Source organism: Hyalella azteca, unplaced genomic scaffold (assembly GCF_000764305.2).
Source record: "Hyalella azteca isolate HAZT.00-mixed unplaced genomic scaffold, Hazt_2.0.2 contig4457, whole genome shotgun sequence".
In the NCBI taxonomy this organism is placed as follows: Eukaryota; Metazoa; Arthropoda; class Malacostraca; order Amphipoda; family Hyalellidae; genus Hyalella; species Hyalella azteca.
Genome location: NW_025934671.1, coordinates 77,140 through 90,086, shown reverse-complemented (window position 1 = coordinate 90,086; position 12,947 = coordinate 77,140). Strand labels below are relative to the sequence as shown.

The 12,947-nt window shown below is 45.2% G+C and overlaps 1 protein-coding gene and 2 long non-coding RNA genes across 3 annotated transcripts in view; all 3 read left to right on the top strand.

Moving 5' to 3' along the window:
• Positions 1–12,947, top strand: part of LOC108683224 (5'-3' exoribonuclease 2 homolog) — a 28,275-nt gene that overhangs the window by 6,523 nt on the left and 8,805 nt on the right. Inside the window, 11 exon segments of the mRNA XM_047880026.1 lie at positions 443–619; positions 995–1,172; positions 1,470–1,621; positions 2,039–2,270; positions 4,442–4,655; positions 5,824–5,850; positions 6,463–6,660; positions 6,662–6,901; positions 7,789–7,882; positions 8,984–9,204; positions 9,723–9,879. Coding sequence (XP_047735982.1) covers positions 443–619; positions 995–1,172; positions 1,470–1,621; positions 2,039–2,270; positions 4,442–4,655; positions 5,824–5,850; positions 6,463–6,660; positions 6,662–6,901; positions 7,789–7,882; positions 8,984–9,204; positions 9,723–9,879 — 1,890 coding nt within the window.
• Positions 10,760–11,877, top strand: LOC125177725. The gene is made up of 3 exons (XR_007156634.1): positions 10,760–10,862; positions 11,368–11,427; positions 11,787–11,877. It is a non-coding gene; the product is annotated as an uncharacterized LOC125177725 (long non-coding RNA).
• LOC125177724 lies at positions 11,878–12,826 on the top strand. The gene is made up of 2 exons (XR_007156633.1): positions 11,878–12,023; positions 12,240–12,826. It is a non-coding gene; the product is annotated as an uncharacterized LOC125177724 (long non-coding RNA).

The window sequence follows — 12,947 nt, the reverse complement described above, 5'->3', positions numbered from 1 at the left end:
CAACCCAAGTTAGGAATTCAAATATTTTAATTTTTGATCAATTTACCCAAAATTCTTATATTACATGTAAAGTTACTTTAAATAAATAATATAGGTAACATTTAATTTTTGGGATTTCATTTTTAGAATGAAATATAACTTTACAAGTGTCAATGTCAAAGTACTAGAGCGGTCAGTGCAAGTTGCCATTTTCTTCAAGTTGGCTGAGAAGCATAATGCCACTTCCAATTTTAAATAAATAATGTAACTCCTGTGAATTTCTTGTCATTAGTGCCTTTTGGCAATTGACCACATAACTCCATGCCAGAGAAAGTAGTATGGCTGCAAAATACCCTACCTATAGATCAAAATAAACTTTACGCAACAAATCCAGTATTTTTTGTGCTTTTAATTGTAAATAAGTGACTGGAAGTACTAAGTTAACTGCTGCTTTGGTTTGCAGGCCTTTGTTGATGAAAATGGGCAGTCTGTTCCTATTGACATCTCGAAGCCCAATCCTAATGGCGTGGAGTTTGACAACCTCTACCTGGACATGAATGGCATCATCCATCCCTGCACTCACCCTGAGGATAAACCTGCTCCCAAGAATGAAGATGAGATGATGGTCGCCATATTTGAGGTAGGAACTTGTATAAATTTGCTTATTGCTACTACCGGTATTGTTATTTCTCATTTGCGTCTAGTCTAGGCTAAGCTAGGGATCTGTGAACAAGAGCTGGTAATTTTTAGAAGATTTGCGAATCGAACACACATAAATAATCAGTAATTATTATAGTACAATTGTTGTGAACTAATGAACGCACCCGTAAATTTAAGTCATTCATGCTGCTGTAAGGGATTTTTTTCTGATATTATCAAGTAAAATCGGGTTTTTCTTCTTGTTGGCTGTTGCGTAACCGACAAACTCACTTCAAAGTGATGTCATTAGTCCTGCTGTGTGGTCTTTTTCTCTGTATGAAGTATGTAATATCTGACTTCCCTACTTACGTGGCAGAACATAGACCGGCTGATGGGCATAGTGCGGCCGAGGAAGCTGCTGTACATGGCTATAGACGGCGTGGCGCCTCGGGCTAAAATGAACCAGCAGCGCTCACGGCGCTTCAGGGCCAGCAAGGAGACCGCCGAGAGGATCAATGAAGTCGCCAAGATTAGACAAGAACTCATTGAAAAAGGTACCTTTAACTTACAAGCTTGACCTTGAGTTTAGGGAGATCATTAGTATTATTGGCTATTAACTTCGACTTGTGCTACAAGACTATCATTTTTTTCTGTTCCTGATCAATGCTGTAAAATTTAAGTCTGTTTCAATTCATCAGATTATTGCTGGTTTCAGTTGCAGCCCAAGCACACAGCATATTTTCCCGTCATGCTGGTAATGTGGCCGGTATCAAGTGTCTTGTATAGTTTAGTTATCCATTGCTTTATTTGTTCCTAATAATTTTAAAGGATGTTCTGGTATGTTTTTATAGGGTTTAAAGTACCTCCTGTGAAGCCGAAAGAAGATCACTTCGACTCTAACTGCATCACGCCGGGCACACCCTTCATGGACCGCCTCAGCAAGTGCCTGCATTACTATGTACACGAGCGTCTCAACAACCATCCCAGCTGGAAAAACATCAAGGTATTCCCTTCACAAATGTTGCGCAAGTTTATTAATATTTTTAGTTACTGTTGCTGTACGTTATGCTGAACCAAGCTTGTTTGATGTTGAGTGAAATGTGCAATAATAGGTATATACTGTGCACTGCTTCTACTGTACATTGCTGCTGCTGTACACTGCTGCTGCTGTACACTGCTGCTGCTGTACACTGCTGCTGCTGCTGTACACTGCTGCTGCTGTCACTGCTGCTGCTGCTGCTTTACACTGCTGCTGCTGCTGTACACTGCTGCTGCTGCTGTACACTGCTGCTGCTGCTGCTGCTATACACTGCTGCTGTACACTGCTGCTACTGTACACTGCTACTGCTTCTGTACACTGCAGCTGTACAGCACTGCAGTACACTGTAAGACCCCTGGCGTGCCCCTAACGCCTTGTCAGGTGATCTTGTCAGACGCGAACTGTCCCGGTGAAGGCGAGCACAAGATCATGGACTTCATCAGACGACAGCGCGCGTCTCCTGACCACGACCCCAACACACAACACGTGCTGTGTGGTGCTGACGCTGACCTCATCATGCTGGGGCTTGCCACCCACGAGCCTTACTTCACCATCATCAGGGAGGAGTTCAAACCTAACAAGGACAAACCCTGCGAGATCTGCGGCATAGGAGGTGAGATCCCGAGCGCTAGTTGCTCGGTATCCTTATAAGGACTTGTAGCGTTCCAAGCACTCTTTAATTAATGAGGGCTGGTGTATGGAGCGTTCAAAGCAGACTTTAATTAATGAGGGCTGGTGTATGGAGCGTTCAAAGCAGACTTTAATTAATGAGGGCTGGTGTATGGAGCGTTCAAAGCAGACTTTAATTAATGAGGGCTGGTGTATGGAGCGTTCAAAGCAGACTTTAATTAATGAGGGCTGGTGTATGGAGCGTTCAAAGCAGACTTTAATTAATGAGGGCTGGTGTATGGAGCGTTCAAAGCAGACTTTAATTAATGAGGGCTGGTGTATGGAGCGTTCAAAGCAGACTTTAATTAATGAGGGCTGGTGTATGGAGCGTTCAAAGCAGACTTTAATTAATGAGGGCTGGTGTATGGAGCGTTCAAAGCAGACTTTAATTAATGAGGGCTGGTGTATGGAGCGTTCAAAGCAGACTTTAATTAATGAGGGCTGGTGTATGGAGCGTTCAAAGCAGACTTTAATTAATGAGGGCTGGTGTATGGAGCGTTCAAAGCAGACTTTAATTAATGAGGGCTGGTGTATGGAGCGTTCAAAGCAGACTTTAATTAATGAGGGCTGGTGTATGGAGCGTTCAAAGCAGACTTTAATTAATGAGGGCTGGTGTATGGAGCGTTCAAAGCAGACTTTAATTAATGAGGGCTGGTGTATAGAGCGTTCAAAGGCAGACTGTAATTAATGAGGGCTGGTGTATGGAGCGTTCAAAGCAGACTGTAATTAATGAGGTCTGGTGTATGGAGCGTTCAAAGGCAGACTGTAATTAATGAGAGCTGGTGTATGGAGCGTTCAGAGCTGACTTTAATTAATGAGGGCTGGTGTATGGAGCGTTCAAAGCAGACTTTAATTAATGAGGGCTGGTGTATGGAGCGTTCAAAGCAGACTTTAATTAATGAGGGCTGGTGTATGGAGCGTTCAAAGCAGACTTTAATTAATGAGGGCTGGTGTATGGAGCGTTCAAAGCAGACTTTAATTAATGAGGGCTGGTGTATGGAGCGTTCAAAGCAGACTTTAATTAATGAGGGCTGGTGTATGGAGCGTTCAAAGCAGACTTTAATTAATGAGGGCTGGTGTATGGAGCGTTCAAAGCAGACTTTAATTAATGAGGGCTGGTGTATGGAGCGTTCAAAGCAGACTTTAATTAATGAGGGCTGGTGTATGGAGCGTTCAAAGCAGACTTTAATTAATGAGGGCTGGTGTATGGAGCGTTCAAAGCAGACTTTAATTAATGAGGGCTGGTGTATGGAGCGTTCAAAGCAGACTTTAATTAATGAGGGCTGGTGTATGGAGCGTTCAAAGCAGACTTTAATTAATGAGGGCTGGTGTATGGAGCGTTCAAAGCAGACTTTAATTAATGAGGGCTGGTGTATGGAGCGTTCAAAGCAGACTTTAATTAATGAGGGCTGGTGTATGGAGCGTTCAAAGCAGACTTTAATTAATGAGGGCTGGTGTATGGAGCGTTCAAAGCAGACTTTAATTAATGAGGGCTGGTGTATGGAGCGTTCAAAGCAGACTTTAATTAATGAGGGCTGGTGTATGGAGCGTTCAAAGCAGACTTTAATTAATGAGGGCTGGTGTATGGAGCGTTCAAAGCAGACTTTAATTAATGAGGGCTGGTGTATGGAGCGTTCAAAGCAGACTTTAATTAATGAGGGCTGGTGTATGGAGCGTTCAAAGCAGACTTTAATTAATGAGGGCTGGTGTATGGAGCGTTCAAAGCAGACTTTAATTAATGAGGGCTGGNCACACACACGAGGTACAGTCACACCACGCACTAGTTACAGTCACATCACACACACACGAGTTACAGTCACACCACGCACTAGTTACAGTCACATCACACACACACGAGGTACAGTCACACCACGCACTAGTCACAGTCACACCACACACTAGTTACAGTCACACACTAGTTACAGTCACGTCTGACGCAGGTCACGAGCTGAAGGACTGTGAAGGCACCCTCAGTCACACCACACACTAGTTACAGTCACACCACACACTAGTTACAGTCACACCACACACTAGTTACAGTCACACCACACACTAGGTAAAGTCACACCATACACTAGGTACAGTCACACACTAGTCACGCCATGTCTGACGCAGGTCACGAACTGAAGGACTGCGAAGGCACCCCTGACGGCAAGCTGGTGGAGGCAGAGAAGGTGTACGCGGAGGTGAACTTCATCTTCGTGCGGTTGTTTGTGCTGCGCGAGTACCTGGAGAAGGAGCTGCTAATGAACAACCTGCCCTTCACTTATGACTTCGAGCGAGCCATCGATGACTGGGTCTTCATGTGCTTCTTCGTCGGTTCGTTATTGTCTGCTTTAATTGCCCCCCTTATATGCTTCGTGCTGTTAGTCTTATTATGATGCATTCTGAGACCATATTTTACTAAGTGCCGGTCTTGGCTGATAACTTTATATTTCCTCAGTGAAAAGAATTAATTGTCAGTGAAAACTTACTGATAAGTATTAATTGTCACCTAATAAGTGATAAGTAGCGGTCAGTAGCAGTAACTAGTAAGTAGTAGTAATTATTAGTAGCACTGTTAGTAACAGTGATAAGTATTAATTGTCACCTAATCTTCCTTTTATAGCAGTCGTGCTGAAAGATTAAACAATTGATTACAGTGATATTTATCAATATATTATCCAACTACCATTTGATTTTTTGGCACTAGACTTGATAATGGCAATTATTTGTATTTCTGGCACTAGACTTGATAATGGCAATTATTTATATTTCTGGCACTAGACTTGATAATGGCAATTATTTATATTTCTGGCACTAGACTTGATAATGGCAATTATTTATATTTCTGGCACTAGACTTGATAATGGCAATTATTTATATTTCTGGCACTAGACTTGATAATGGCAATTATTTATATTTCTGGCACTAGACTTGATAATGGCAATTATTTATATTTCTGGCACTAGACTTGATAATGGCAATTATTTATATTTCTGGCACTAGACTTGATAATGGCAATTATTTATATTTCTGGCACTAGACTTGATAATGGCAATTATTTATATTTCTGGCACTAGACTTGATAATGGCAATTATTTATATTTCTGGCACTAGACTTGATAATGGCAATTATTTATATTTCTGGCACTAGACTTGATAATGGCAATNTCTTGCCCTCTCTCTTGCCCTCTCTCTTGCCCTCAACTTACAGCTTGCGTCTCTCTTGCCCTCTTACGTCTTGGCCGTGCCCTCTGTCACGTGAAGTAATGACTTATCCATCACATGTGTCGGAAATGTCACGACCAGCGCTGTTAATCGTGTGGTCTCGTTTAAGCGACTAATCATTCTCAGCGGCCCGATTTATGAGCGCGACAGTCGTTCGCATATTTTCTTTCTTCATACAGTATTAATCCTCGCAGCTGAAATTAAACGTGAGCTTCCATGAACTCGCTCACGATTGAGCCACCAGATATCACGGGCGTGGCTGAACGCGGTTACCGTATGGTGGTCAGTAAGCACATGCCCCTAGATATAGGTAGGTACCTCCGGTGCTGCGGTTCACTGTTTTTTCCAGCTAGTATCATGGAGTGACGGCCCTCTTATATAATGACAACGTGGCGGCCTTCCTGCCGTCTGATGGATGACTGCGCGCTGGTTGACATGGCACCTGTGCAAGCAGGCTATGCGTCTTGTGCGTGCTTGCTGCTCGTGTATTGTCTATTACGATCCTATTATATTATCTCTTGTGTTCTTTGTTCTCATCAACTGCTGACATGGATAACGGATATCAGAAAATGTTATTGCTGGTCGTGCTGGGCATAACCTCTCATTGTGGTGCAGGGCTAATGACATCGTACCGTGCAGGGCTAATGATATCGTACCGTGCAGGGCTAATGATATCACCATTAATCTCATGCGTGACGTGCCCTCGAAGTTCGTTTGAAGCAGACGTCACGATTAATACTTTGAATAAATATTAATAATAGTACCTAATTACTTCGTACCTTGCAGGACAAATGACTTGGTACCGTGCAGGGCTGGCTGACGGACAGCGGGCGCGTGAACATGTCAAAGTTCTTTTGACCAGACGCCACGATAAATCCTTTGACTAATACTAATAGTGATAATAGTAATAATGACTTGGTACCGAGCAGGGCTAATGATATCACCATTAATCTTATGCGTGACGTGCAGGGCTGGCTGACGGACAGCGGGCGCGTGAACATGAAGCGCGTGCAGATCATCATGACGAACCTGGGCGAGGTGGAGGACCAGATCTTCAGGGACCGGCAGCAGCGCGAGGTTGCCTTCAAGAGGCGCAACAAGCAGCGCGCTGCTATGTCCCTGCAGTGCTGGTCCATACGGTCGGGGCGGGTGGCGGGGCGGCGGTGGTGGTGGCGGCGGCGTGAAGCGCTCATCAGACGCGATGGACAGCGACTCTGACGAAGAACCTAACGACGAGGTGCGCCTCTACGAGGAGGGCTTCAAGGACCGCTACTACGAGAGCAAGTTTGAGGTCACGGCCGACGACCTCGCCTTCAGGGAGCTCGTCGCTAATGAATACGCCATAGGGCTCTGCTGGGTCCTCAGGTGGGCGGCGGGGGCGGTGCTGTATGGACTGCCGAGGTCGGGCGTGTTGTTAGTGGTCTGGTGTGTGTGCGTGGTCTGGTGTGTGTGCGTGGTCTGGTGTGCTGTACGTGGTCGTGTGCGTGTACGTGGTCGTGTGCGTGTACGTGGTCTGATGCGTGTGCGTGGTTTATATATGTGAAGCGTCAGGGAAAGCACTGCAATATCTCATTACTAGCTTGGAACATCCCCGCTACAGTACAATATATTACCTTAATTATATAATAAACTGCATACGTAAGTATTGTAGTTACCATGAACTTGTATCACATGGGGGGGGGGAAATCTCAATATGGAAATAGAGTGAATATAAACATGGACGGAAGGATAGGACTAGTTCGTCAACATGTCTTTGTTCATCCCGCTCTATTTTTCTAATTCCTGCTTGAATGCAATTCACTCCGTTTAACCTTCAATTCCTTTAACCAATGCTGATGTTCATGTATACTGACCTGTACTTACTGGGGTTCTCCATCAAAATTTCCCTCGACCTTCCCTACATGATATGATGTGAACTGGTCAACCAAAACCAATATCAAGCACGACATCCTCACTAAACTCCTTAAAGACCTATATAAAGTGATATAACAAGCGTGCATTTCATGCTACCTGTATGTTGGTGCCCTGGTATAGTTACTTGGTTAAGGCCTCTAGGTTCTTTATCCGTGAACCCTGACACGAAACCCTTGCGAGATGAATTTTTCGATAGAAGCAGCATCAGGAAAGCTCTGCGCCGATTGTAAAAGTCTTCAGTATAGACTGGAATTAGGCAACGACTACTTGTATTGTATTCGAGCCTCGACACAGCTGAACAGAGAGACTCTAGTTTGACAGTAATATCTCCCATGCAGGTACTACTACCAAGGCTGTGCATCCTGGGGCTGGTATTTCCCCTACCACTACGCGCCTTTTGCTTCAGACTTCAAGAACTGCGGCAACGCTAAAGTGAGTCTCGCTAAATCACATTTTGCGCCTCGTGATTTGGTAATACTGTTGCATTAACCACTTCATCATATAACGATCTAAAGCTCCTCCGTTTAACTTTTGGGGCAAGATTTTTTTTTATTTTGTTCCAAAGCCTTTTGAACGGTATTGTGATATTCCATGCCTGTCATATTGTTGGGCTAGTTGACATTTTTAAAATGAAAAATGTGTGTTAGTTCAAATACATATCTTTCTAATGCATCGGCAAGACCTGTTTCGCTGGTTGGCTGAAACATTGTTGAGGTGGCGATGAGAACGAATAGCGGTCTTCTTCGATACCACAACATACTATTACCTGCCTCAGAGTACGAAGTTGCCTGTCATATTGTTGGTCTAGTTGACATTTTCTAAATGAAAAATGTGTGTTTGTTCAAATACATATCTTTCTAATGCATCGGCAAGACCTGTTTTGCTGTTTGGCTGAAACATTGTTGAATTGGCGATGTGAACGAACAGCGGTCTTGTTCGATACCACAACATATTACCTGCCTCAGAGTACGAAGTGCTGAGCTAATTTGTCATCATGTACACTTAAGTGTATCGTATCACTGGATTGTAGTGAAGCCTTGAGGCAAAGTGTGCAAAGCAACCAAAAGAGGAAAAAATTGACAAAAGCTGGAAGAGATCACCGTAATGATCCGTAATCTGTTTCGAGCCTCCTCCGAAAATGTGCTTCAAAATAAGAGCATGAAGAGAGCACCATAAGATGGATTTGTTTCACATTGTTGACCGCTGATTGGTAACGTGCTTGCCTCATGTCAGTTGGAATAAGTTTAATAACAACCAATCAAGAGCAACCATTCTCCCCAGCCTCAACCAGATAACCACTTTTTCCTGCAAGGATTTGGGAACTTCGGTCCACTAACGACTTGTTTTTTTTNGAGACCTTCCACCCCTTGTGGGTGATGACCTATTTTTGATTTGAGAAACTTTTGATAATTGAGACCTTCCACCTCTTTGGTGATGTTCAACATGACTTTCGGTGCGAGATAGCTAAATAGCTGAAGCGCTAGTAAACATGTGGCCACTAAACTAAACTAAAGTTGTCAAATTTATTGGCAGGTTAAGTTCGAAATGGGCACGCCCTTCAACCCCCTGGAGCAACTGATGGGGGTGTTCCCCGCTGCCAGCAGATCCCACGTCCCCGCCCCCTGGGGGGAGCTCATGTACAGAGTGGACTCCACCATCATAGACTTCTACCCCGAGGACTTCAAGATCGACCTCAACGGCAAGAAGTATGCCTGGCAAGGAGTCGCCCTCTTGCCCTTCGTTGATGAGACCAGGTGAGCTACAAGAACAATTTAGTGCTTCGTGTGATATTCAAGTCAAAGCTAGGTTTATTTAAACGTCTCGTTGCTTTATCTTACTTTACCGTGGCAGCCATTGTTGTAGTGCCATAGGAATTAGTTCGTCTAAACAGCCATTGAGTTTCTGCTAACTTGTTCATTATTAACTCTGAGTCGTGTTTCTGAACCTAATTTCTGATTGCCCAATTGCCCAACCTATTATGCAATAAAGGTCCCTCTCATAGCCCCTCAGGGTCAAGCATGAGAGTCTAAAATCTATCGCATGATAGGTTTGTTGAAAATATGCTTCACTGATGTGACTAAGTGCGCTAAATTTATTGAAGCCACTTTATAACAGCACACATCTCATCAGTTTGGTGCTCCGATAAATTGAATAGTATACTTTTGTTCGTAACTATGTTCGTAACTATCGTTGAATTCACTATCCTTACAGAGACGTTGCTAATGTTAGCCCACGTTATAGCGGTCGTAAAGTTGTCTGCGATGTTGTGCAGATTGAAGCGTGCCCTGCAGGCCGTCTACGACCAATTGACGCCCGAGGAGCGACGTCGCAACGTGCGAGGCTGCGACCGCCTCTACGTGGCCAGCGCACACCCCTCCTACAAGCAGCTGCGCGATATGTACAGGATGGGCATGGACATGCAGACCGAGGTGAGGGTTCCTAGATGGATATGCAGACCGAAGTGAGGGCTCTTACAGGATGGACATGCAGACCAAGGTGAGGGCTCCTACAGGATGGACATGCAGACCGAGGTGAGGGCTCCTAAGGATGGATGGACATGCAGACCGAGGTGAGGGCTCCTACAGGATGGACATGCAGACCGAGATGAGGGCTCCTACAGGATGGACATGCAGACCGAGGTGAGGGCTCCTACAGGATGGACATGCAGACCGAGGTGAGGGCTGCTACAGGATGGACATGCAGACCGAGGTGAGGGCTCCTACAGGATGGGCATGCAGACCGAGGTGAGGGCTCCTGCAGGATGGACATGCAGACCGAGGTGAGGTCTGCTACAGGATGGACATGCAGACCGAGGTGAGAGCTCCTACAGGATGGGGCATGGACATGCAGACCGAGGTGAGGGCTGCTACAGGATGATGCAGACCGAGGTGAGGGCTCCTATAGGATGGACATGCAGACCGAGGTGAGGGCTCCTGCAGGATGGACATGCAGACCGAGGTGAGGGCTCCTACAGGATGGGCATGCAGACCGAGGTGAGGGCTCCTGCAGGATGGACATGCATACCGAGGTGATGGCTCTTACAGGATGGGCATGGACATGCAGACCGAGGTGAGGGCTCCTACAGGATGGGCATGGACATGCAGACCGAGGTGAGGGCTCTTACAGGATGGGCATGGACATGCAGACCGAGGTGAGGGCTCCTGCAGGATGGACATGCAGACCGAGGTGAGGGCTCCTACAGGATGGGCATGGACATGCAGACCGAGGTGAGGGCTCCTACAGGATGGGCATGGACATGCAGACCGAGGTGAGGGCTCCTACAGNTAGATGTGTATAAGAGACGAGGCTATGGGGGCGCGGATGCACCAGGATCCTATCGTCCCGTGACAGGATTTATGACGAACCTCCCCACCCGCGCGTCCCTCAGTGACGCGGGACACAGATTCGTACAGTGAGTCTGGTCTCTTGTCTTCACTTTCTCTTTATTCATGTCGCATCCATCGAATTATTCACTCTTGATTGGCAGCATCCGTTCATTTTATTCTCATTTTTATTTGTCAAAGTTTGTGTGTGTTTTTGAAGCTTGGCACACCAATTATATAGGGGCTGCTGGGTCCAATTTTTTCTTAAATTGGTAGCAATAAATTTAAAATAACGAACGCAAAATAGTTTATTCCTTATTTTATAACGAGAGACAATTAGTAATGTATATTCTTTGCAAAATATAGGTTTGAACGGTTATTTTTTGCTATGATTCGTAAGTTTTATTATTTTTGAATCGATTATGGGCATCTGGCGAAATCAAACATAATGAGATTTTATAATTACAGGGTCTGTCGACCCTGGACAACGTCAGATTGTAATTCAAATAGAATGTTCAGCATTATGTGCTTGCACTTATAATGTTTTATTCTCGAGAATGTACTCTGATGTTAGCCTATATTTCCCCACCTTAGCTCTACTATGGGAGGCGCTGCTCGATTCAACTCAGCGCCGCCCCCAGACTCTTATCAGACGTGAGCAACTCGCACTTTACGCGCACTAAATACATAGCCTATTGTGTGTTATGGATTATTATGTGTTGTTCAATTATGTGCCATGCATTATTTTGTGTTATCCAATTATGTGTTATGTATTATTATGTGTTATATACAGAGATAGTTTATTCATGACTGCACTGTAATTAAGGCGCCAAAGTAAATTGTGCTGCCTTTGACTGGTGCGCGTTTGGCTCACATTAACATTGAACCGTGTTACTCCTCATACTGGCGAGAGGGGATGCTGTGGTGTTACCGTGTGACTTGTATGACCCGTATGACGCGTGACTTGTGACTTGTACCGTGTCCCGTATGACGCAGTTGTCCCGTGTGTGCAGATCACGCGGTGGATACCGCGGGAGCCATCTCAGCAGAGGCAACAGCTACGGTGGCGGTGGCGGTGGATACGGTGGCGGTGGCGGAGGATACGGTGGCGGTGGCGGAGGATACGGCGGCGGTGGCGGAGGATACGGTGGAGACAGAGGAGGATACGGCCGAGGTGGCAGAGGATTCGGTAGCTCACGTGGAGGATACAACGACAGAGGTGGCACCAGCAGCTTCAGAGGCTCTTATGGGTACGTTGATCCTGGTGCCATGCCATAGTCTCATTATTGTTATTGTTTCCATGTCGTATTTTACCTTGAGAAATACAATCTAGGACCGATACATGCAGATTGTCGGTGCGACATTAAAGCTCGACAATTATTACATGAGCAGGAGCGTTGAAGACCAGGGATTATATTTGATTTTACAATTTTAAAGTATATATTTACCGACATATATATTTTTAGCTCCAGAGGCGGGGACTCGAGGCGTGCCAGGTTCTAGACGAGCAGCGTGAAGATCAGGAGACAGCCACACGACTGCCGTGGCACTGATGTGGCTGCCGTGGCACTGATGTGGCTGCCGTGGCACTGATGTGGCTGCCGTGGCACTGATGTGGCTACCGTGACATTGATGTGGCACTGATGGGCTGCCGTGGCACTGTGTGGCCACAAGAAGCAGCTAGTTTTTGCTACAGGCTGTGGTGCTCGTGTTGCTCCTACAGCCCAGGCCAGGTGGCCTCCCAGATGCAGTTTATCATCAACAAAAATTTAAAGCCTGAAAATACAAGATATTTTTCATGTAATGTAACGCTTGCGCTGTCTCGAGGTTTTATTTTATTTACTTATTATCTTGACACCATTGACAATTCACCTAACCTTTTTTATCATTAACTTGACGTTCTTGAAAAGAATGTTATTGTATTACCAACTGAAATATGTGCGCTAATAAGCAAGTTTATATCGTCTTGCTTGAGTAAAAATTTGTATGGCTGAAGTGATACACGTGCGGAGTGTTGCTGCTGATCTGTTCCCCGTAAATTCGTTTATGTGTCCGTCTTTTATTTCTTAACTTCCTTATAACCTGAACAGTTTGTACTCGTGGTATAAAAGTGATGTCAGGGATCGCGGCGTGGCAGAATAAATTCAGTGTCCGAGAATAACTTTACATTTCAT